The sequence below is a fragment of the Brassica napus genome, chromosome A4 (genome assembly GCF_020379485.1).
Source record: "Brassica napus cultivar Da-Ae chromosome A4, Da-Ae, whole genome shotgun sequence".
NCBI lineage: Eukaryota > Viridiplantae > Streptophyta > Magnoliopsida > Brassicales > Brassicaceae > Brassica > Brassica napus.
The window spans coordinates 20362671-20388136 of record NC_063437.1 but is presented as its reverse complement, the minus strand read 5'-3'; the positions used below and the strand labels follow the sequence as shown (position 1 = coordinate 20388136).

Sequence of the window (25466 nt, the reverse complement as noted above, 5' to 3'; positions counted from 1 at the left end):
TGGTTGATTTATTTTTTTGATATGATGGTGATACATTTATCAAAATAGTTATTTTAATTTTTTAAAAATACTTGTTTTTCTTGGTCTGCTAAAAAAGTACATGATTTTCAAACTATTGATTTACACGTAAATTCAGAATGGTTGACTACTACGTTTTCTAAAATTATAGTTTTTTTTTTTACTATAACAAAATTATAGTAAACCTTGAAAAACTAGTAGAATCTTAGAGCATGAGCATTGGTGAACCCCTCTTTGGGGTTCACAAGTTTATTTTAATATTTTTTTGTGGGTCCATGAATAGTTATGAACCTGTAATTGTTTTTTTCTGCATTGATGAACCTGAAGTATGAGTTCATAACAATAAAATAATAATATATATATATTTTTTTAATATTCAAATTATCCAGAAAACAAGAATAAAATATTTAAAATATTATTAAATTTTTGAAAACTATTTATTCAATACATTAAAAGATTAGATTACATAAATTGAGAAATAGAAAAACAAACAAAGTTTATTCATCTTCATCACCAAACTTTTGCCAAATATTTTCCATTAAATCAGCTTTCAAACGAGCATGCTTCTCTTGATCTCGGACTTCTCTGCGCATGGCTAACATATCACCGGCATGAATACTTTCTCTGGTTGTCACCTTTGAACTTCTGCTTGACTCTCCTGATTCGAACTCAGAAGTATTTATTTGAGCGTATCCGTGTCGTTCGTTCTCTACAATCATATTGTGCAATATGACACAAGTTCTCATTATCTTTCCTATCTTTTCCTTGTCCCATTGTAGAGCTGGGTTTTTAACAATTGCAAACCTCGACTGCAATACTCCAAAAGCCCGTTCGACATCTTTTCTGGCGGATTCTTGCTTTTGTGCAAATTTCTCGGCTTTAGGACCTTGAGGAAGTGGGATGGATTGGATAAATGTTGACCAGTTTGGATAAATTCCGTCAGTAAGATAGTAGGCCATACGATAAGTGTGGTTGTTGACCTTGAACTTAACTTTAGGTGCTCGACCATGTAAGATGTCATCAAAAACCGGTGACCGATCGAGAACATTGATATCGTTGAGTGTACCTGGTAAGCCGAAAAATGCGTGCCATATCCAAAGATCTTGTGATGCCACGGCTTCTAAGACAATTGTCGGCTTTCCTGAACCCCGTGTGAACTGACCTTTCCAAGCCGTTGGACAGTTTTTCCACTCCCAATGCATGCAGTCGATGCTGCCTATCATCCCCGGAAACCCCCGTACCTCTCCAACATCGAGTAAGCGTTGAAGATCCTCGGCTGTAGGTTTTCGTAGATACTCATTTCCAAACAATTCTATTATTGCATCAGTGAAATTTGCCAAACACAAACGTGATGTACTGTCACCAAGTCGGAGATATTCGTCATATGTATCTCCCGATTGACCATATGCCAGCATACGTATAGCTGCGGTACACTTTTGAAGTGCAGATAGCCCATTCCTTCCGCAAGCATCCCGTCTTTGCTGAAAGTATGGAACTTCATTACTTACACGTTCGACAATGTGGAGGAACAAAGGCTTGTTCATTCGAAAACGCCTCCTAAACATTTCCGGTGGATATGTAGGATTTTCCTTGAAATAATCGTTCCATAGCCGATTGTGTCCTTGTTCCCGATCTCTTTCGATATAAGCCCGTCTTTTGTGCTTGTTGGGGTGAGCATGAATCACTGAGTCGATGAAATTATCAACTACTTGGTCAACCATTTCTTCTAAAGCTTCATCAACTTCATCACTTGATGAGGAAGACATTTTTGTTTTTTATCCTAAAATGACAAAAATGGCAAAAGGGGATTTGTAACTATCATCATTTTCATAATCTACATTCTTTTTCACATTATATTAGATTTTTTTTTAAATTCTATTTTTATTTCATTACTCTATCATATTTTGCATAAGCTATATTTTTTTCATTATTATATCATCATTTTCATAATCTACATTCTTTTTCACATTATATTAGATTTTTTTTATAATCTACATTCTTGTTGCATTATCACACTTACCTTGATTTGGAGCTGTTGTTTGTTGTTGAATTCTCTTACTCTAGTAGTGGTTGAGCACCACGATCACCACGTTCACTTCCCTTTACCTCACAGTTTGTTGCGATGAGAAGAGAATAGAGAGACAAGAGAAGAGAAGAGACTAGAGTAGAGAAGAGACTGGAGAAGAGAAGTGAGAGACAAGAGAAGAGAAGTGACTAGAGTAGAGAAGAGACTGGAGAAGAGAAATGAGACAGATTCTTTGTGTGCTTTGCTCAGTTGTAAGAATAAAAGACACACATGGAGAAGAGAAATGAGACACATTTTTAAACCAAACTGAAAGACATAGTTTATATAGAGAAGGCAGAGTTTAAAACATCCGTGAATCAACATATTTTACATCAGCGAATCAACAGCAAAAGACAAGTCCTACACATAGTACATCCTATTTTACATCCGTGATTAAAAACTGACATAAAGTCCTACATCCTTGACCCTCACCTGCAACCTTCAGACCCGTGACCTGCAACACCCTGCCCTTCCAACCCGTGACCTGCAAAACAAAATAGAACACAATGAGTAAGCAAAACAAGAGATAGGCTTATTCTTAAGCAGCTATTACACTAACCAAATCAAAGCATTTCAGAGATAAGCTTATTCTTAAGCGCCACTTCATGATCAGATAGTGTTTCAATGTTTTTGGCTAAGAGACGATCTAGGATTTTTTTATTGGAAAGGGTGTTTTTCTGAGCTAGAATGATCTGTATCTGGTCATAAGCTGCCTCGTTCGGCTTCTTGCGTTTGGCAGCTTTGCTGGCCTTGACACCCGGAGGCCTAACCTCTTCCTCAGCACTCACCACCTCCGGACCACTTTCCTTCCTTTTCTCCTTCGGCTGACAGTGTGATCTCCATTTCTGATCGAACCTAAGTTCCCTCCAGCAATGTTCAAGACAGAACTTGACATTATAGTCATTGAAGAAGATGTCATGAGCAAGCTTCATGACATCATTCTCTGTTTGCCCACTCGCCTGCTCCTTCAACGCGCTTTCATGGCATCCCACAAACTTGCAGACCTCCGCATTCACCCTTCCCCACCTCTGCTTACATTGACTCCACTCTCTTGGAAGGGAGCCAACGAGGTGAGGACTTGAATTGAAATACTCTTCTATCCTCTTCCAAAACGATCCTAGCTTCTGTTCATTGCTCACTATGGGATCCTTGCTGGTGTTCAACCAAGCACTGATCAGCACAATGTCCTCTTTGGTTGACCACCTTTTCCTTTCCGCTGGTTTAACTAACCCGGGAGAGGTAACATGTGCTTCAGCAGAGTCTATGTCTATTGGTGGACTGCTCTGCGAAGCTAACAAGTTAACAAACCCGTGAGAGTTACGGGAAGAAGGGTCCATTGTGTTTAGAGGTTTGTGTGATTTTGGTTTGGTGTTTAGAGGTTTGTGTGATTTTTAAGCTTTGATTGTTTGTGTTTTTAGAAGTGGAATTCCTATGTTTTAAACTACTTTCGCATTGGTTTATTACACAACAACCACTGCAGTTAATTAGACAACAACAAAACTTAATTAACACAACAACTTATTTACAGAACTACTTTGCATTCATTACACATCAAATCACTTCAAAACTACACAATATTTAAAACTTCAACCAACAAACGTACACTTATTAATGAATTGTAGTCTAGCTAGTTCAGTTCAGTTCAATACGAGTTGTAGTATAGCTAGTTCAGTTCAGTTCAATACGAGTTGTAGTCTAGCTAGTTCAGTTCAGTTCAATACGAGTTGTAGTCTAGCTAGTTCAGTTCAGTTCAATACGAGTTGTTGTCTAGCTAGTTCAGTTCATTCACTTCTATTTCAGTTGAGATTGAGTGTTTACCTTCGCTTGTTACTCGAAGCAGAGCTTCTCCAGGTCAGCTACTTGCACCGTCAAGTTATAAACCTCCGCAGTTAGGCGATCAACCTGCCGAGTGAGCCCGCTAGCCTGTGCCTATACATGGAAACAACAATTATAAGTTATTAAAATTAATAACAGTAGAGCAAAATGTAGAGATAAACGTACAGAAAAATAAATAAAATAGTTGACAACTTTGTGACTAACCTCCAGTGTCTCAATCTGGTTTTTGAGACTCGGAATCAAATTCAACAGCTGCTCAGCCTCCTCCAGACGCTTAGTCAAGCTTTCGATCTGCTCCTGGACACCAATCACCCAAGGCTGACGGTAGTGAAACCCATCAGCCTTGTTTATAAACAAAAAAATATCAGAAAACCATTTTCTAAAAACATAAATGAATCGAAATGGTCATCAGTGTCTTACCTCGTAGTTGGCACAGGTGAAGAACCGCTTCCCGGGTTGAGTATCGTACTCCTGCTTCACTCGAACCTCGTCTATGATTCTCCCACCACAGGCACACCTTCTCGGAATGCCATATTCAGAATCGCAAGTGTATGATAGCATGTTGACGTAGTCCTTTTGCTTCTTTGAATGACTTCTCTCTGCTGCGGGATCCATCTATAAAACAAATCGAATGAATTTGAACATTAAAATCCAAACAATATAATAAATTTAGAACTATCAAACGCAAAACCGAATCAATTTTGAACCCTAACTCCAAACCCCTCTATCGATTTGAAATCTCATAGAAACTAACCCTAAATGAAACGAGCATGCCGATTTACATCAATTAATAGAAAACCCTCTATCGATTTTCATCCCAAAAACGAAAACCCCAAAATTGATTTGAAATGTGCGAAAACGATTTCGAGCAAAATCGACCAAATTAAACCGTCAATCTACTCGATACTAACCTCAGGTCGTCGAGAAGACAGTCTGTCGTCGATTCACACACAAACAACTCAGAGACTCGGCGTCGCTCGTAAAATCGCCTCTCACACACAAACCCTAGTTTTTTTTCCGAGAAGAGAAAATGAGGAGAGACACGGGGAAACCCTTCTTTCCTCCCCCTCTACGCGAAATCTTTCATCAAGTAAACAACTGACACGTGGCTAAAACCGCTTGATACCGGATCAAGCGCAAGGCCCGCTTCATCGAAACAAACCCATTTTATATTTCATTTTAATCACCCGGGCCTTAGAACTCGAGCCCGTGAACCTCACTAAATACCCCGATGCGCATGGTCTTATTTGTTTATCCCACTAACGGTCAATAACCACACTTGCGTTTCAAATGACACCATGTGGAAGATTTTATTTTTTTGTTATTTAACATTTTACCTATGTTTTAGTAATAAAAACGATACATTATGACTTTAATTGTATGGAATGATGCTTTTACATGAGGCTTGTGGTAGAAACTAGAAAATGAATCAAGGAAAGAAACAACCAGCTTGTAGCTCTATTGGTCGCTAGTGACGGTTAGAAAATGTTATCTCTTTTTGTGTCTTCTCTTTGGTGGTGTGAACTGGATTTGTTCTGTTACATGTTATTTATTTCGTCCATTTATAATGATATGTTATGCACTAGTTTAGTTCATATTAGTTTTGCATTCCGGCATGAATAAAAATAGCATAAACATGAATTAAATAAATAGAATAAAATAGTTTAAACATCGATAGTCGTATTTGTTGACTAATATAAGAGGCAAGTGCATGATATTCAGATACTATATTCAACGAATCACAGAGCCAATTTTTAATTGGACCGTTATTTTTTGGTGGTCAATTAGATTTTCTCTATTTGTGTTTAATTTTAGTTGACTGAAATATGATAATGTTTTGGTTTAGATTGTCATACATTAAATTTATCTACAACAATGAGGATATATTGGATTTGTGGTATGTTTCCAAATTTTAAATAGTTACGATTGGTTAAGGTAAAAGGTGATGATTGGTTAAATAAGTTAATTGAATTGAGATGGTTTGGTAATCTTGTTAATCACGGTTTGGAACAATGGATATACTTGTAATATTAAAAGTGAAATAAAAATTTATTATATTTTATACTTCAATTTTAATAGATTAGATGATAAATATACTTGTTATCATAAAAAGTTGCAGATCAAAACATGTTTGATGCTCAGAAAGACATACAAACATAACCAAAAAAAGATAATCTTGCAGTTTCAACCTAAAAGGAACGATTTTTGTTCATCATTTATTCACATAGAGTGTTAGATACCTTGAGATCTTTCTTTCTCTCTATCCCAGGTTAGCCTCTGCAGCCTGAATACTCTCCATAGCTAACATCAGCTGATTTTCCAGACCAGCAAGCTCATCCATGCTTCTTCCCCAAGATCCAAAGCTAAAGCATCGCTATCCCGACGAAGCTTCCTGACGAGGTCAAACTCCATGGTGGGAGTGTACCCTACTCGATCCATGACGGCGTCTAAACCACTGCAACCGCAAGAACCTTTTGATCAAAAAAGCATGGGTTTTTTCCCCAATCAGAATCTAACAAAACATATGCTTACCCAGCTACAGGAGAGGAGTATTGGTACTCTCTTCCCTGATCAGAGCGTGAAAACACGGCTACATTCGCCCTTGTCATGTTGTACAAGTCTTTGGCAATGCGGTTGAGAGCTTTGCCAAGAACTATGCAGCGCCGAACCCGATCATTTCCGTTCTGGGCCGTTATCTTTTGGTGATCAACTGAATTTTCTCGATTTGTGTTTAATTTTAGTTGATTGAAATATAGTTATTTTATGGTTTAGGTTGCCATACATTGAATTTATCTACATCAATAAGGATATATTGGATTTGTGGTATGTTTCCAAATTTTAAATAGTTACAATTGGTTAAGATAAAAGGTGATGATTGGTTAAATAAATCTATTGAATTGAGATGGTTTGGTAATCTTGTTAATCACGGTTTGGACCAATGCATATACTTGTAAAATTAAAAGTGAAGTAAAGGTTTATTATATCTTATATTTCAATTTTAATAGATTAGATGTTAATGTATTTTATGTTTGTATGATCTATCAACTTTCAAAAACATACAATGTTCACTTCAAAAAATTGAAGAATATACAGTGTTTGTTTAGAAAAAAATAAAATAATCGATGATGATCTATGTCTGCACTATAATTGACCATAATAACAGATTTACAAATGTATTTGTTGATTGTTTTTGGGGAATTGCCACTAATACCACTTTCCTAATACCACTTTTCAACTTTACACTTTTCAAATTTACCTTTAAAATTTTAGTGGGTAAAGTACCATTATACCCTTATTTAATCAAACATAAACATAAGTCTTCTCCCACAAGAAATTGAAAATTCAAAAACCCCTAATCGAGAGATTGATTCCGGCGATCGAGAGATTCCAACGAGAGATCGATTCCGGCGAGAGAGATCGATTCCTTCGAGAGAGATCGATTCCGGCGAGAGAGATCGATTCCGGCGAGAGAGATTCGATCCGTCGAGAGAGTTTCGACGACTTCAGCCATTTTCACCGGCGAGATTTGATTATTCAGGCGACATTGACGTCCGACGAGATTTGGCGAAGACTACAAGCTCAATCGAATCAATCTCTCTTCACGAACGTAACAAAGTGATTTTCGTCTCTTTTCTGTAATTTTTGCTTGGTTTCTCAAAATCGATCGGTTTCTGGGAAGGAGACGAATTTTTCTCATGAAGTTTTCGAATCTCAGATTTATAAAACCTTATAAATTTTTAGCTATGAGGAATATAGTTTTATGTATTTTTCTTATTGATATATCTTGTTGATCATTCCTTCTCTAATACCCATGTTCTTTATAATCAGGTTATGGTGTTCGAAATTTGTTCTATATGTGGAGAATGGAAACTAATAAATGGAATTCACTGGGATTTCATAGTGGATGATCAACGAGGATCCTCTCTTAGTATGATTCATGAAGATATCAGCTACAATGATTTGATTGTGGCTGTTTTAGAAGATTTTGGAATTGATGGCAACAGAAACAGTGTAAATCTTAGCTATGCCTCACCTTCAAAATTAAACTTTGGTACAAAAGAGCTTCCTCCAGCATTTATTAGGAATGATCGTCAAGTAACATCTTATCTGAGCAAACTTAAGGAGAATGGAGACCTTCATCTATGTGTAACCATTAAGGTAACTGCATGAAACTCTTTTGCTAACTTGTTTGTTTATTAGAGTTATCATTTATTTTATAAGGTAGTATGTAGTAGTAGTGATTTGCTCATTGCTTGAAGAAGTTTGCCATAGCAGTATCTATTACAACTTTTACATTTATAAGACCTTATAATAATAGTTGTGCATTTTGCAGGATCATTACCAAATATATTTTAACTATTAGCTTTTATGTTTTTTTTTTAATGTTTCAGAGAAGAACTCAATTATCACCAATGATTATGTCAAATATGATCCAGCCACGGGGTGGAAATAGTAATCATGATTTGCCTATTGCTGGAACTAGTAATCCGCGTGAGGTATTTATTACAACTCTCATTTTTATAAGGCCTTGTAAATGATTATATATTTAGCTTTATCTTTTTATGTTTCATTACAAGATTCATTACTAGCTTTATGTTTTTATGTTTCAGACAGGAACACAAAAATCACCATTGATTATGTCAAACATGATTCAGACACAAGATGAAATTTCTAGTACTCATGATTCGCCTATTGCTGGAAGTAGTAATGTATTTGAGGTACTTTTCAAAACTCTTACCTTAACATTCATAATTATAATGTCTTATAAAGGTAATAAATACATGTTTAATTTTCTAGAGAGGAACAAAAACACACGCGGAGACTGAATGGAACAGCATTCAGAGAGTTGACGAAGTCTCTGGTATACAACATACTTGTATTAGCGACAGTCTTATTTCTCCTTCAAGTGGTCTTGTTAGCAATAAGGTACATATAACTTTTTCCTCTGTCAAATATAAATATATGAGAGTTTAATCAATGTCTTATAATGGGTTATAAATTCTATTTTTAATGTATATGTTTCATGTTTTTATCTTAGAGAGGATTGGACTCGATTGGACTTGCTGTATATGGGTCTGGAAAGTCAAAATTGCCATCTTTCTCCAGTAGACGTGGTAGAGAAAGCATGGGAGAAGATATCTTGTCTCCCAGTTGTGGTGATGATGATGATTTGTTCTGCGGGAAGTTTTTCAAGGATAAAAAGGAAATGAGCACAAAGTTGAGGTTGCATGCAGTTAGTAAAAGCTTTGAGTTCCACACAGAATATTCAGACAAAACACGTTATGTTCTTAGTTGTGTGGATGAAAGATGCAGTTGGAGTTTTCGTGCAAAATCAGTTAAAGGATCTCAGAGTTTTTTTGTTCGTCATTATGTATCTAAACATACTTGTGACACTTCTCTGAGAACTGTTAGTCATCGGCAAGCTACTGCAAAATTGTTGGGAACTATGGTCAGCAATCATTATGAAGGAGGAAAGATTGGGCTGAAACCTAAACAGATCATGGAAAAAGCTAGAAATGATCATGGTGTTGTGATTACATATTCAAAGGCTTGGAGGTCTCAAGAGCACGGCCAAGATATAGCTAGGGGTACTCCTGATGACAGTTATGAAGCTTTGCCCAGTTGGTTTCACATGATAAAAGAAAAGAATCCAGGTTCTGTGACTTTTATCGAAGTTGATGCTGTTGGGAAATTCAAATACGCATTTTTGTCGCTTGGTCCATCTATCAGAGGGTTTAAGTTGATGAGGAAGGTACTTTCTGTTGATGGTGCCCATCTGAAATCAAAGTATAAAGGGACTCTACTTGCTGCCACAGCACAAGATGGTAATTTTCACTTGTATCCTATAGCTTTTGCTATAGTTGATTCTGAGAATGAAGCCTCATGGAGTTGGTTTATGAAATGTCTGAAAACCATCATTCCTGATGAAGAGGATTTGGTTTTTGTCTCTGATCGTGCGGCCTCTATTGAAAAAGCTCTTTTACAACATTATCCTGTTGCTCACCATGGAATCTGCATCTTTCACTTTCAAAAGAATGTCCAGGACAATTTCAAAAGTTCAACACTTGTCCCTTTGGTTGTTGAAGCTGGTTATGCCTACACCAAAGCTGATTTCGATTGCTATTTTCAAGAGATTGAGGAGTCCGACATTGTATTAGCAGATTATCTTCGTAAAGCAGACTTCAGGAAGTGGACCCGAGCTTATTCTCCTGCTAATCGCTTCAACATCATGACGTCAAACTTGGCCGAATCTATAAATTCTTTGCTGAAAGTGAGTCGTGAGTATCCAATTGTCTGTCTTTTTGACACTATTAGGATGATAATGACTAAGTGGTTCACTGAACGACGTGAGGAAGGAGTTCGTCACATGCACCCTGTCACTGTCGAAGTGGGGAACAAGATGAAGGAGCTATATGATTTTACGTCTCGCTTCCTTGAAGTTTCCAAAATCAATGATTCAGAGTTTGAGGTTAAGGGAGATACAAGAGATCAAGTGGTGAATTTTCAAACAAGGCATTGTTCATGTTTTGTGTTTGATATTGAGAAGTTTCCTTGTGCTCATGCAATTGCCGCTGCAAAATCTGGGAATAAGCACGAAAATGATTATGTCGATGAGTTTTTCTCCAATGAAAGGTCCGTTCTCTCAGCCATTGTGGTAATACATCAGCACGTTTATATATGTTTACAAAATTGATCAAATTTATAAGGTTTTATAAATATTGTTCTACAACACTTCTTTTTCATTTTTCTGTCTTTATTGTACCTTTATTTAATTCTCTTAATTTTCTTATTAGGTTTACACTAGCATATTCAGAGAGTGTATATCCTGTTGGTGATAAAACATATTGGGATATTCCTCCCCATGTAGCTTCGTTTGTTTGTCGCCCTCCATCTACACGCTTTCCTAGTGGGAGGAGGAAAAAAAAGAGGATACCAAGTTCGTGGGAGTATGGAAAATATCGGCCCATATCTAAACCATCACCCAAGGCTTACAAATGCAGCAGATGTGGACAGAAAGGACACAACAAAGGTAGTTGTGTAAGGCCTATTTGATAACAGAGTAGTATAAAAACTTGTGTGCAATTGATTATTTTATATGATGTTATAAGAGAGAATTGGAATCGAATAGATTTTGGGGAACCTTTTACTATTACATTTTATCGTTTTATAATGATTTATAAAGTTTACAGGTGTCTAATAGAAGTTATGTTCCTTTTATTTTTACATCTATCATTTTATAATGCTTTATAAATTTTGCAGGTGTCTAATAGAAGTTATGTTATTTATTATACGAAATGTGTGGTTACATAAACTACCCTTTATAAATCATTAGGATTCAGATTAATTGTAGAAATTATATGTTCGTTTGATATCTTAGCTTACTTGCATGAACATAAATAAAATATGTTTCCTTAGCAAAGGTTTAAGGTACAAACCAAAATATATTTTCCTCATCATGAAGGATTAAGGGACAAGCCAAAAGATGTTCCTCATTGAAGACATCATCAAAAGATAACACACTAAAACTGAAAAAGTTCCATAGATATTTGTTAAAAGTACTAAAAAACTGAAAGAGCTTCATTTCTTCAAATTCGCGATGCTTCTAATCGGCATTTTTAAGATCTTCCAAAACACTTCCTATCACATCATCAGCTGAATCTTTCTCAAATTGTTTCTTTTGTTTTTTCGATTTGGGGGTGCCAACATTGTGTTCCTTTATAAGCATAACAATTAAGAAAATCAGAAATGATAATTGGATGTAGTCAATGAAATTTGAAAGAATATTTTATAAACCATTATACATAGAGAGATATTTACCTTATTTCCTCTTCCATTCTTCTTTGTAAACTTCACGTGCTTTTTAGATGCATCCTCATTCCCTTCTCCATCCTTCAATTTTAATGACACAATAAGTAAAGTTACATAGAGCATATTAAACATTTAAAAAGTCAATCAGTTTATAAAGACTTATAAATCAGCTTACTTCATTGGTTTCTGCATGATCTTCTACTTGTTGTTGTACTTCACGTGGGGGTGTTACACCTTTCTTCTTTCCCTTATATTACAAGACAAATAAATAACTTAGCAATTTCGATTTTAATAACAGCTGATAATCAGAAAGAACATTTTATAAACTATTATACACAGAGAGATATTTACCTTAGTTACTCTTTCACTTTTCCTTGTAACCTTCACGGGCTTTTCATATGCATACTCATTTTCTTCTCCATCCTTCAATTTTGATGACACAATAAAAAAAGTTACATAGAGTATACTAAACAACATTTTATAAAGCATTATACACAGAGAGATATTCACCTTAGTTCCTCTTTTACTTTTCCTTGTACCCTTCATGGGCTTTTCAGATGCATCCTCATTTACTTCTCCACCCTTCAATTTTGATGACACAATAAAAAAAGTTACATTGATTATACTAAACAGCATTTTATAAACCCTTATACACTGAGAGATATTCACCTTAGTTCCTCTTTTACTTTTCCTTGTACCCTTCATGGGCTTTTCAGATGCATCCTCATTTACTTCTCCACCCTTCAATTTTGATGACACAATAAAAAAAGTTACATTGATTATACTAAACAGCATTTTATAAAGCATTATACACAGAGAGATATTTACCTTAGTTACTCTTTCACTTTTCCTTGTAACCTTCACGGGCTTTTCATATGCATCCTCATTTTCTTCTCCATCCTTCAATTTTGATGACACAATAAAAAAAGTTACATAGATTATACTAAACAACATTTTATAAACCCTTATACACTGAGAGATATTTACCTTTCTTCCACGTTTCTTTGAACCTTTCACGGGGTTTTCAGATCCATTTTCCTTAGCACCGACGTCAACATCTGTATTGACTTCTGTGTCATCCTCTTGTTGTTGCTCCTCTTCCTCTTGTTTCTGTTCCTATTTCAATTAAAGGATTACATATTTATAATGATTTATAAATTTAAAACGATTGTTCAGTTTATAAAGATTTATAAATCAGCTTACTTCATTGGTTTCCGGATTTTCACTCTCTTTATCACCGTCGTCCACATCGTCTTCTGTATCCTCTTCTTCTTGTTGTTCCTCTTCTTCTTGTGGCTGTTCCTATTTAAAAAAAAAAAGATTACATATTCTTAATGATTTATAATTCTATAACGGTTTTCAATTTATAAAGGGTTATAAATAAGCTTACTTCATTGACTTCTGCGTCATCCTCTTGGTGTTGTTCCTCTTCCTCTTGTGTCTGTCCCTATTTCAATAAAAGGATTACATATTTATAATGATTTATAAATTTAAAACGATTGTTCAGTTTTTAAAGATTTATAAATCAGCTTACTTCATTGGTTTCCGGATTTTCACTCTCTTTATCACCATCGTCCACATCGTCTTCTGTATCATCTTCTTGTTGTTGTTCCTCTTCTTCTTGTGGTTGTTCCTATTTTAAAAAAAAAATTACATATTTTTAATGATTTATAATTCTATAACGGTTTTCAATTTATAAAGTGTTATAAATAAGCTTACTTCATTGACTTCGACTTCTACATCATCTTCATCTTGATGTCCTACTTCACGTGGAGGTCTTACACCATTCTTCTTTCTCTAATATTACAAGAAAAAAAACTAGCTTAGCAATTTCGAATTTAATAACAACATTATAAAATATCAAAAATAAAATAACCTTAGCGATTTCCTTTCTTTTGGCATCTATATAAACTCCTAAAACTTCATTTTCGTCAAGTTCATAATCGGCATTCTGTCCATTTACCTGAAATATTATATGTGAGCTCACACACATTGTATTAAGAATATGAAGACGTTATAGATAGCAAACCTTGGTTTTTGTGGCGGCTTCAGTTTCTTTTGACTTCTCAGTTTCCTGTTACAAGTTAGAAGCATATGAATCTTTTTGTCATTTACAACACGAAACAAATATAGAAAGTAGTTTACCTTCACAGTTTCTCCACGAATGTTCAAAAGACCTTCAAGGTACTTCACTCTTTCTTCAAGAGACACTACCTTATTATTGAGGAATTCAATCTTTTCTTGATCAGTTGCATCAATCCCAGGAACAGAATTATTTTCGTCCACTTCAGCTTCAGCAACGGCAATGTCGACACTTCTATTGAGCCAATCTTGTCTCTTCAAACGATATCCTCTTTTGACAAGATCAACAACTCTTCCAAATTCACAGTCAACATCTTCAACCAAGTCGCTATGCAATCCGGGATCTCCAAGGATACATTTGACATCAACCTGACAAGTGTTTGCATATGATCAAACAATCGGTAAAAGAAGAATGCAAAGACTAAAACAGTTTTATAAAACATTATAAACGGTTACCTTCTCCATTTGGTCGAATCTGTTAACCTCCTCAATAGTAAGCGCTTTGGTTTCTTTCCAATGCAAGCACAAGGGAAACTGAATTCCATCATCGCTAATACCAAAGAATGTGCCTAGTTGATTCACAGAAGATAACGCCCAGAGCTGAAGCGCATATATAAAGCCACAAATCGCGTATTGATTATTCTCCGTCAGCTTTGCATAGGTAAAGCTCTTCACTTCTTTCAGTAAATAATCAAAGGCCAAATTCCCCCAGGGATACTTGCAAAACTCTTTGAAATTTCTAGCTCTAAGCAGACGCTCTTCTGGAATACTTGTCACCGGATTGCTTGCCATCAATATCCCTTCCACAAGGATTGTAGCTCCCAATCTTAATCTCTGATCAGCAGTAAGCTCTTTACTCTTTTCGACAAGAAGCTTAAGCAAGGTGTTTAGAGTTTGATTCTTGTTCATCCATGGATCTTTCTTCTTCTTTTTTGTTGCTGAAGTCTCGGCTTCATCTTCATCTTTATCAACAACACAAGGCAGACCCGTTGTCAAGTGGAATTCTCTTAGAGAAAACCTCATTAGTTGTTCTCCAAAAGTAAACCACAAACCCTTCTCGCCTATATCAATTCTCCTTAAGAGTAAGTGATGAATCAAATGCCTTGAAAACACCATAAGCTTCTGCTTCCTTCCCATCTTAATTACCGGAGCCAAGAATGAATCTTCAAGCTTCTTGAATTCTTTGCCCAAAAGGGTTTCAACTTTACCAACCAACTTCAGATTGGAGCGCTTGTTAATTCTTTGCAATACGACTCCTTTTGTACCAGTTTCGGAGATTCTTTTTGGCAAAGCAATCTTGTCATTAGACTCACTCATCGTTTCACCTGAAACAATTCAAAATGGCAATGTCAAAGATATGTTTTATAATGACTTATAAAGGTTTTGTTTATCAACACTTGTAAATCATAATAGATCATTCTAAAATCGATTAACCACATCAAAAACGAAAGAACTAGCAATGAAATATATCGCAAATGACAGAGTGAGAAGAAGAATCGCTAAGAAGAACCAATAACATTACCGGAGTTAAGAGAAATCGATGGTGAAAAGTAAGTTTTTGTAACCAAAGAAATGTAGAACGGCGGAGTATAAATAGAGATCAAAAGATGCGCTTCAGCTCTGTATCAGAAGAGACGCGAACGGAGGAAGGCGATGAAAAGTCCCGACTTTTTACCCTAATTCGTGACGGTTTTATTTTTTTTACACTAAGGCCCAATTTCGATTATCAATGTTTAAGGCCCAAGTTTATTTATGGTTTAATGCTTAGAAAACGGTTTTATAAACTATTATAGATTAACAAGCTTCTGCAAAATATTTATATGCTTTTTAAAAAATTTTATTAACCCTTATAAATTATTATATAGAGATTCATAAGTCTTTATTAATTATTGTCAAAATTTGTAAATCATTTTATACAGATTTATAAATCTTTTAAAATTGTTTATAGGTCTTTATATATTACCTTATTTTATAAATCTTCATAAAACCTTATAAGCCCTTCAAAATAATTGTCAAAATTTTATATAGATTTAGAAGCCCTTGTAAACTATTTATTGCTCTTATAAACTACACATATTTGTAAGTCTTTATAAATTATTTATAGGCTTTTATAAATCATAATCTACATTTTACCTCGTGGAATCTCTTGAGGGTCTATGATTGGAGTGGCTACATCATCCATCATATCTTCTGATTCATGAGGTAATGGTAACTCCTTTCCCTACACATCATTAGTAAAAATATATAGTTTAAAGATAAGAAAAAGAAGCCTATGAGAACACATATATAGGTGATAGTCTAAAACTTACATATATGGTTTCATGGTTTTGTGTTTCAGCCTCAGTGGCTTCTAAAACAGAAGTGTTTCTGTGTCTCTCGAGAGAGGATGTGATTTCTGTGGCATCATCATTCACCTTATCCTCTTCATTGGATTCTAAAACAAGTGTGATACTAGGGCTCTCTTGATCGGATCTGATTTTGGTGGCATCATCATTCAACGTATCATCTTCATCGGTGGCAAGTGTGTTACTAGGACTATCTTGACCGGGTCTGATTGGTGTGCCAGCATTATTTTCAAATTCTCTCTGCAAAAATGGTGTAGGAAGATTTTAAATTGCACCAAAAATGAATACAAATTATGTGTGAGAAAATACCTCATGTGCGCGAATCCAACTACCACCACCTAGCCACTCCATTGACAGCCTAATCTCAGTATAATTAAAAACCGCATCCTCTTTTGTGGCAGCGAAATACACTTTGTATTTGTTTTCAAGGAGAATTTCCGTCACTCGACCTTTGCGCCACCCATGGGTAACAACCACTTCAACATAGTCGTTCAGACTGTACTCTGCACAAAGATCTCGAGGAGGAGATGGCCTTATTTTGCAAATATCAACTATTAAATGTTTTCCTTCCGCTTCATCACTCGAATTTTGTGAGATTGTACATCTTTTGATCAGAAATTTTCTTCTATCATCTCCTTGTTTCCGAACTTCTGTAATTACCAATGCTCGGACCCAAATTTTTTCCTTTTCACTTTCACTAATTTCACGGGTCATTTCCACCAACTTCCCTCTCGTAAACATGTGTTGACTCAATACCTTCAATTCCAAAACAATCATATATAAGCTAAAGCCCTCAAACATTCAAAATTTTATAACTTAAAACATACAAAAAAAAACAATACCTTGTTTTTGCTTTTGACCCATTTGGAGCCGATCCAATCAGCATGAGGTCTCAGTTGGCTTCTGATGAATCTCATTATGTCTGGTGGATCATCAAAGTAAACCAAAAAACTACCATCTGGCCTTTCAACTACGATAACACCAGTCCACCAACCATTATTAAAATAAGCATCCACCACCGACCCTTCCTTGAATACGACACCCTCATTCAGACACTCTGGCGGGACTGGCCGAATAAAACTTCTTTCAATAGTTTCCTTCAAAGGACTTACACCATCTTCGTTGAACATAGTTTTGTAACTAACCCGAAGCTTTTTTCCTGTTACTCTCGTCGGATTTTGCTCGAGGATAGCTCTATACCAAGAACCTCTGAACCCATCTTCTTGAATAGATACTTCTACTTCACAATCTTTGGCAATAGACAAAAGTTTTCCTTTTTTCTTCAAATTATTTTTCATCTTCCTGAGGAGGAATCGGAAATGCAGATCACAAAAAAAAAAATCAAGAAAAGAAAGAAACTAGGTGAATTAAGATCAAATGAACGACATGCATCCAAGAAACTGAAACAAATTGAGATTTTAGATAAATCAATTAGGTTCCATACAAAAATTCAATTCGATTTTGGAGTGTATATACAAAAGCAGATAGGAATTTCAATTTGATCTAAATTGAATATAAAAAATCAAAAGAGAATACAGTGAATGTTCTTGAATTAACTTTTGCTAAATTCGATTCAAGTTGAATTGGAACTGAAACTGAAACAGATTGAGATTTTAAGTCAATCAATTAGGTTTCAAACAAAAATTCAATTCAATTTAGATTGTTGATTCAAAAATGAAGATGAAACTCAATTACCTTTTGCCACGATAATGATTCAAAATGGGGAAGATTGTTGTGTTGATTCTTCTTCTTGAAATTTACGGACATAGAGAAACGATGAAGAAATGATAGAAAACAAGAAAGCAAAAAAAAAAACGTGTCATAGTGAAGAAGATGAAGACGTGTCGCGTGAGAAGAGTTAAATTTACTGTTTTGCCATCCCTTTTGGTAAATGATAAAAAAACAGATAAATCGTTGAGGTCATGGGTCGAACACGGGTTTCTGTCTAAATTGAAATTTTAAGCAACCTCAACTTACCACTAGACCATATTACTTACTCGTTATGATTAGCACGTATACTCATAATGTTGCTTACATATCATCATTTTTGTATATAAACTGATTTAGAAGCCTTTATAAATTACTTTTTTTTATAGATTTATAAGTCTTTATAACTTTTAAATTCCCCTTTATATATCCTCGTATTGGTGTTTACATATCATTATTTTTGTATATAATATTTGTAAACTGATTTAGAAGCCTTTATAAATTACTTTTTTTATAGATTTATAAGTCTTTATAACTTTTAAATTCCCCTTTATATATCCTCGTATTGGTGTTTACATATCATTATTTTTGTATATAATATTTGTAAACTGATTTAGAAGCCTTTATAAATTACTTTTTTTATAGATTTATAAGTCATTATAACTTTTAAATTCTCCTTTATATATCCTCGTATTGGTGTTTACATATCATTATTTTTGTATATAATATTTGTAAACTGATTTAGAAGCCTTTATAAATTACTTTTTTTATAGATTTATAAGTCTTTATAACTTTTAAATTCCCCTTTATATATCCTCGTATTGGTGTTTACATATCATTATTTTTGTATATAATATTTGTAAACTGATTTAGAAGCCTTTATAAATTACTTTTTTTATAGATTTATAAGTCTTTATAACTTTTAAATTCCCCTTTATATATCCTCGTATTGGTGTTTACATATCATTATTTTTGTATATAATATTTGTAAACTGATTTAGAAGCCTTTATAAATTACTTTTTTTATAGATTTATAAGTCATTATAACTTTTAAATTCTCCTTTATATATCCTCGTATTGGTGTTTACATATCATTATTTTTGTATATAATATTTGTAAACTGATTTAGAAGCCTTTATAAATTACTTTTTTTATAGATTTATAAGTCTTTATAACTTTTAAATTCCCCTTTATATATCCTCGTATTGGTGTTTACATATCATTATTTTTGTATATAATATTTGTAAACTGATTTAGAAGCCTTTATAAATTACTTTTTTTATAGATTTATAAGTCTTTATAACTTTTAAATTCCCCTTTATATATCCTCGTATTGGTGTTTACATATCATTATTTTTGTATATAATATTTGTAAACTGATTTAGAAGCCTTTATAAATTACTTTTTTTATAGATTTATAAGTCATTATAACTTTTAAATTCTCCTTTATATATCCTCGTATTGGTGTTTACATATCATTATTTTTGTATATAATATTTGTAAACTGATTTAGAAGCCTTTATAAATTACTTTTTTTATAGATTTATAAGTCTTTATAACTTTTAAATTCCCCTTTATATATCCTCGTATTGGTGTTTACATATCATTATTTTTGTATATAATATTTGTAAACTGATTTAGAAGCCTTTATAAATTACTTTTTTTATAGATTTATAAGTCTTTATAACTTTTAAATTCCCCTTTATATATCCTCGTATTGGTGTTTACATATCATTATTTTTGTATATAATATTTGTAAACTGATTTAGAAGCCTTTATAAATTACTTTTTTTATAGATTTATAAGTCATTATAACTTTTAAATTCTCCTTTATATATCCTCGTATTGGTGTTTACATATCATTATTTTTGTATATAATATTTGTAAACTGATTTAGAAGCCTTTATAAATTACTTTTTTTATAGATTTATAAGTCTTTATAACTTTTAAATTTCCCTTTATATATCCTCGTATTGGTGTTTACATATCATTATTTTTGTATATAATATTTGTAAACTGATTTAGAAGCCTTTATAAATTACTTTTTTTATAGATTTATAAGTCTTTATAACTTTTAAATTTCCCTTTATATATCCTAAACTCGATTGATTTTACAAGAGGTAAAAAAACAAGTTTTGTTTTTTATCTTATATAAATTTATATGCCCTTATACATTATTTTATACAGATTTATAAATCATTTTGGTTGTTTATACAACTTTATAAACCTTAATTCTTTTTTGTTTTATGAACTGATGAGCTCTTGAAAAACGATTTATAAATCTTTATAACTTTTATATACTCCTTTATATATCGTAAATTCATTTGTAATAAACCATTTTGTTTTGATTTTATAAGAGGTTATAAACTATTTGTAATAATGTGTTATAAAGCTACTGAAATACAAATTTACCATTGAACTTTCTAAATTTAAGGAAAACCATAAATCCAAGTCATAAACTCATAATACTCAGAATTCTACAAACAAAGTTTACCAAACACGCATAAAACAGATAGTTGTTCACACATAACTATAAGCAAGCTATAAAGTTTTTGTTCATTCCCACATTAGTATTCATTGTAATTCCGAGAAGATATCAACCGCCAACTTTTCTCGGATGATTGCAATTTTTTCTTCACTCAGCTTTGTCAAATCCACTATACGCATTGCATGGCACTCTATCAGCTTCAATGCATAAACTCCACTGTCTTCTATTTTAAGAACCTTAAACAAATATGTTTTAGTAATATATTAGCAGATAAATTATAATATAAGTTATTTGATCTGAAGAACCTGGATACAAATCTACCATAAAGATTTATAAGCGGTTATAAAGATGTTACCTGTGGGAAACCTTCAGATACAATTTTTATCGAGAACTTGCTTGTATCCATGCTGACATCTTTGAAGAAGTAGCGAATCATGAATGGGAGAGCCATCGCATATGCATTAACGTAAGGGACCAAACTCGCATCTGTGAACTTCATTGCTGCACAATTGAATGCTGTGATATTTCTCTTCTCCAAGTTGATTACAACTCCAAGCCAATACTTCTCTGCTACTGCAATGGCCGAATAGAGGAAGTTGATATTCTTCTCTATGTTGTACTTGTCAAAGCCTGCTCCAAATTGGAAACCTTTCTTGTCATCTAAAAACTCATCATAAAACTCATCTATTTCTTCAAGAAACTTCACTCCAACAACTAAGGCAGTTTTGTTCAGAAACAAATCTGGATTGTTTATCTGTCTCAGTTTCAGCAACTCAAAACCTGCTTCAATATGCTGAAACAAAAAAAAACAAATACTCAGAATAGCGATCATATAGTTTTATAAAGAAGATTAATATAAATTTATAAGGGATTATAAAGAATTTTTGTTCACATATAGTCTAACCGTTTTTGAAAGTTTTTTTCCCGGAGTTTCAATATCCGAAAACCACTTTGCGTTTACTATCTCTTGATTGATTCTCAGCTTCCTACATTGGACACTCATACTTTTTTATGTAGATATCTAGTTTCATGAAATATATAGCTTCTTATAAAATAAAACTTACTTTCTTTTGTTTGACATTTTCCATTCTCTCATTTTTTCTTTTCTTGTTTTATCAACTGGCTCAAAGGGATGAAGAATCGGATGTTTCTTCCTTGCTCCTGTAAACGGTGGTTGTGTATGAATGGATGGTATTTGACCTCTTTCACTTCTTCTTAGCGGAACATTATCTGTATCAGCTTTAAACTTCTTTTGAAGTGGAGGCTCAACATCTTCGTTTACCTACAGAACAAAAAAAATAGTCCCCTTTTTACAAAGGATTATTAAGTCTATAAAATAAATCAATACTCATAAAGTTTGGAAAACAAACCTGGCTGTGTTGTTGTACCAATCTCTTTTTTATTTTCATTAGAGGTTGGAAAACAGGAATCTCATAAACATCTCTCATAAGAACCTGATTCATGCAAATCGTTTTTATATAATTGTTTAAGAGACCTTAACGATCATGAAATAGTTTATAAAGCTTTATAAAATACCTCATTTGTACCCTTTCCACTATGACTTTCTTGGGAAAGGAGATCAAACTTAGGAGACGTAAATGTTGGATTAGGCGATGAAACCTTCAGACAAAATATTTGAAAATTAGATGTTTATGCTATATACATTAAACTTTTACAAGGCCTTATAAAATATATTAATTTTGTACCCTTGTATCAAAGTTTGGAGTATTGAATGTTGGAGTAGGCGACGTAACCTACAAAAGAAATAAGAAATTCAATTTGCCTATCACTAAATTAAAAAATTTATAAACCTTTATATCCTGTTTTAGATTCATACCTGCGACGTTTGTTTCAAGCAACTTTCTGATTCAAGTTTTTCTGTGTCTTCGTCTTGAGTGATTTTTTGTGTAGTCTCAATTTCCCCAAGAATATTCTCTTCTTCCCTTTGATGCTCTGTACCAGATTTTGCTTCTTCATCACATATCTCTTTTTCATTTTCATCATCCAGTGCACTTCTTCCATCGCCAGAGTTTGCTTCTTCAGCAATTGTATCTTCAGAGTTTGCTGCTTCAGCAATTGTATCTTCTTCATTTTCATCATCTGGTGCATTTTTTTTATCATCAGAGTTTGCTTCTTCATTAATTGTATCTTCTTCATTTTCATAATCTTGTGCACTTCTTCTATCACCAGAACTAGCTCCATTTTCACAATCTTCTTTGTTTGGTGAACTGTCGTTAAACTTCAAAAAAACAAGTGAAATCATTAGAGAGGAATAACACGCGAAATTTGATAAGTAATTGGTAAAATTGAATTGGTTACCTTAACTCCTAAAACATTCTGGATCATTACTACTCGCTTATCCAAATCACGAACCATTTGGATTAGCTTATCAAGTTTCTCGCTGTTAGACATGGAATGATTTTTATCTTTTCTTTGCTCCTTATCCTTTTGATACTCTTCATCTTTATTTTCCTCTTCATCTGTCTTTTCCTCTTCATCTTTCTTTTCCTCTTCATCTTCATTATGGTTCAGATCTTCACCATGCTCTGCATCTTCGTCTTTTGTCTTGCGTTGTTGACCTATATCTTCTGTTGCAACAAACATATCCACAAAACCTTTCTCCCAATCGCTTCTCCTCATTTTGTATCCTTGTTGAACTAGTTTCACAACACTGTGAAAGTCAGCATCGTCACTATGTGTTGCCCCCACCAAATGTTTGTATTCCTCAGCCAATCCAATCACTGTGCTAACCTCAACCTGTAGAATAAATAAAACATATCTATGTAAACCTCTTATATATTAATTTATATAGTCCTTATAAAAGTACATTTATAATCTTGTATAAACACATGTCAAATTTACAATCCTACAAGACACCGATTTGTGGACCTTTTCAAGGAGTCCCTAGAAATCCACTTTTCAAACAATACAATACGAATATATTTATATACGCTTATAAAAACTCACATTGTTTATCTTCTCCAGCTCTAACACTTCAGCTATTGTCGGAGTTCTTGTTGAGTCCCAATGTAGACACAACGGATCAGAAGAAGAGGATGTCTCGCATGGCTTTCCCAAAGATTTACCAAGCACATTCACTGATGACATTGCCCACAGATTTATGGCTAGCGCAAAACCACTCACTTCATAACTATCTCCTGTCCAGGAACTTGCACTCAAACTTTTTACACTTCTCATCAAGATTCTATAAGCAGTTTTACCCCAAGCAATCTTGTGTGAGCGATAGTTCATATAACGCTGCAACCTGTCTCTCGGGATTTTAGAACTCGGATTTTCTGCCATAATTACCGCTTCTGTGAGTATTGCTGTTCCAAGGGATAATCTTTCTAGTGTTGGCATGCTTCGTGCTTTCTTTTTAAACATTTCATATAACGTTCTCACCGTAAACTTATCAATCTTGCCCAGCATCCAAATGTATGGCTTCTTCATTATTTTGAACAGCGGCTCTGTTATTGTCTGATCTTCCTCACAACGTAAGCCTGTTGTCAGATGAAATTCCCTTAGTGAAAACCTCATAGGCTGGTCCGAGAAAGTAAACCAGAGATCCTCTCCTTGCGTCAATACTCTTCGCTGCATTAGAAAATGGAACAACTCTTCTGAAAATTGAACCCTATTCCTTTTAACCAACTTCAAAATGCTCCCAATGTGAGAGTTCTCTATGAAAGAAAACTCTTCTTTTCCTAATATATCTTCCACCTTCTCGATATAATCAATCTTTGAGTGATGGATTATCGCTTTGGGATTATCTGGTGTTTCTACAGCTTCATAAACCCTCCCAGGCAATTTCAAGGTTGTGCAAAACTCGTTGCTATCCAACTGCAATACAAGACAACACTTCTTGAGTTCACGCATTTTATAATTACTTGAAACCCACATTTATAAAGGCTTATAATTTTTCAAAAAAACTCAATGTTCACTATCGATACTATTTCTCTTAGATCTAACTAGAAACATGACAATCCTCAACCAATGTTCTTCTATTTTCTTATAACAGAAATAACAAATTCAAAAAATGACTTGAAACAAACAATAATTTAGGTACTTACTTGTAGAGAATCGTGAAGATAAGAATCATGAATAGGAGAATCGTGAAGAGGAGAATCGTGTATAGGAGAATCGTGTAGAGGAGAATCGTGAGGAGTAGACGACATTTTTTGAGATGAAATTTTGAATCGTATAGTCTGATTGTTATTCGTCGTCACCGGATGCTCTTTCCAGAGAGACGGCGTGACTAGTGAGAGAGAAGACCTTTTGTCGTCGCCGTTGCTAGAATCACCGTCGTAGCTCTGTAATCTCGTCGCCTTCGATGGCGAGCTAGAGAGATTCGAGAGAAAAGGTTAAAATTGCGAGGGTTATTATTGTCTTTCGGCTACTAAACAATTAGGTATTTGTGAAAATGTCCTCCTCCTGAGTGTAAATTTGAAAAGGGGTACTCAACAAAGTGTAAATGTATAATTTCCCCATTGTTTTTGCCCTTATTCTCAGAATGGTCAAAATCTTTTATTGGGTGAATGTAAAATGAACTTTGGTTATTCTATTCAAAGTTGTTCACTATAATTTGTGTGCTCGTAATTAAATCCAAGGAAATGTTTTATCATGCTCAAAGAGTTCTAATTGCTTAATGAGCTAGATAAAAGATAATGAAAATGAAATTTTTCATTGAACCTTGATTAATCAGTGCAAGGTAGCAAACACAATGAAGCAATTGTGGTGGTTATAGAACTTGAGCCGTAATTTATTAAGAGTTGGGCTTAATGGGTTTTACTTAGTTTATGTTTGAGCCTATACCTTAGTATTTACAGATGACAAAGGTACACATATTATTCTTGTATCATCTCCATAAGTCTCATATAGAGAACTACCATTTCTGTTATTTATTTCATGATCTTGTTTAGCTCAATCTTTTTCTACTGTTAAATGTTGGGTTTATTTAGAATTCAACCATTATTTTTCATTCAGATTTTTTACAATCCTCAAATTATACAATTATGCTTAATTTGCTAATGGTTTAATATCGATTTTCTATGAACTTTAAAAACTATTCGAAATCACTAGTATACTATACTTAGGACGTAAATTACCCCCCCCCCCCCCC

At 33.9% G+C, this 25466-nt stretch overlaps 5 protein-coding genes across 26 annotated transcripts; 1 reads left to right on the top strand and 4 right to left on the bottom strand.

Moving 5' to 3' along the window:
- Window positions 1–133: 133 nt before the first annotated feature.
- Window positions 134–7027, bottom strand: LOC106449300 (putative nuclease HARBI1). Of its 2 annotated transcripts, none has more exons than XM_048778716.1 (5): window positions 4831–7027; window positions 4340–4534; window positions 4124–4261; window positions 3902–4012; window positions 134–2567 (listed from the first exon to the last, which is right to left on the bottom strand). In XM_048778716.1, the coding sequence occupies exon 5, from the start codon at window positions 1782–1784 to the stop codon at window positions 516–518; it is 1269 nt and encodes a 422-aa protein (XP_048634673.1). In that variant the 5' UTR covers window positions 1785–2567; window positions 3902–4012; window positions 4124–4261; window positions 4340–4534; window positions 4831–7027; the 3' UTR covers window positions 134–515. The 2 variants fall into 2 exon arrangements, with proteins under 2 accessions (XP_048634673.1, XP_048634674.1); XM_048778717.1 differs by having other exon boundaries at window positions 2338–2567; window positions 4831–5180.
- On the bottom strand, window positions 2647–3420 carry LOC125608243 (glutathione S-transferase T3-like). Its single transcript, XM_048778240.1, has one exon. The coding sequence runs from the start codon at window positions 3418–3420 to the stop codon at window positions 2647–2649; it is 774 nt and encodes a 257-aa protein (XP_048634197.1).
- An 81-nt stretch (window positions 7028–7108) lies between the features above and the next one.
- LOC125608359 lies at window positions 7109–11106 on the top strand. The gene is made up of 6 exons (XM_048778713.1): window positions 7109–8077; window positions 8311–8415; window positions 8530–8637; window positions 8717–8845; window positions 8958–10552; window positions 10714–11106. The coding sequence occupies exons 1-6, from the start codon at window positions 7751–7753 to the stop codon at window positions 10970–10972; spliced, it is 2523 nt and encodes an 840-aa protein (XP_048634670.1). The 5' UTR covers window positions 7109–7750; the 3' UTR covers window positions 10973–11106.
- A 201-nt stretch (window positions 11107–11307) lies between these two features.
- Window positions 11308–17466, bottom strand: LOC125575324. 21 transcript variants are annotated; one of them, XM_048778705.1, is made up of 19 exons: window positions 16998–17466; window positions 16465–16911; window positions 16120–16395; window positions 15944–16031; window positions 14267–15135; window positions 13874–14179; window positions 13758–13802; window positions 13605–13691; window positions 13448–13525; window positions 13263–13361; window positions 13119–13175; window positions 12932–13030; window positions 12557–12844; window positions 12398–12469; window positions 12239–12310; window positions 12080–12151; window positions 11904–11975; window positions 11738–11809; window positions 11308–11633 (listed from the first exon to the last, which is right to left on the bottom strand). In XM_048778705.1, the coding sequence occupies exons 1-19, from the start codon at window positions 17451–17453 to the stop codon at window positions 11523–11525; spliced, it is 3666 nt and encodes a 1221-aa protein (XP_048634662.1). In that variant the 5' UTR covers window positions 17454–17466; the 3' UTR covers window positions 11308–11522. The 21 variants fall into 21 exon arrangements, with proteins under 21 accessions (XP_048634662.1, XP_048634663.1, XP_048634667.1 ...); XM_048778706.1 differs by having other exon boundaries at window positions 12080–12310; window positions 12557–12628; window positions 12716–12844; XM_048778710.1 differs by lacking the exon at window positions 12239–12310 and having other exon boundaries at window positions 12557–12628; window positions 12716–12844.
- Window positions 17467–20306: 2840 nt separating this feature from the next.
- On the bottom strand, window positions 20307–24634 carry LOC106429328. The gene is made up of 11 exons (XM_048778712.1): window positions 24418–24634; window positions 23318–24187; window positions 22670–23107; window positions 22188–22589; window positions 22057–22104; window positions 21887–21970; window positions 21721–21804; window positions 21415–21632; window positions 21255–21336; window positions 20706–21143; window positions 20307–20586 (listed from the first exon to the last, which is right to left on the bottom strand). The coding sequence occupies exons 1-11, from the start codon at window positions 24520–24522 to the stop codon at window positions 20437–20439; spliced, it is 2919 nt and encodes a 972-aa protein (XP_048634669.1). The 5' UTR covers window positions 24523–24634; the 3' UTR covers window positions 20307–20436.
- Window positions 24635–25466: the final 832 nt, after the last annotated feature.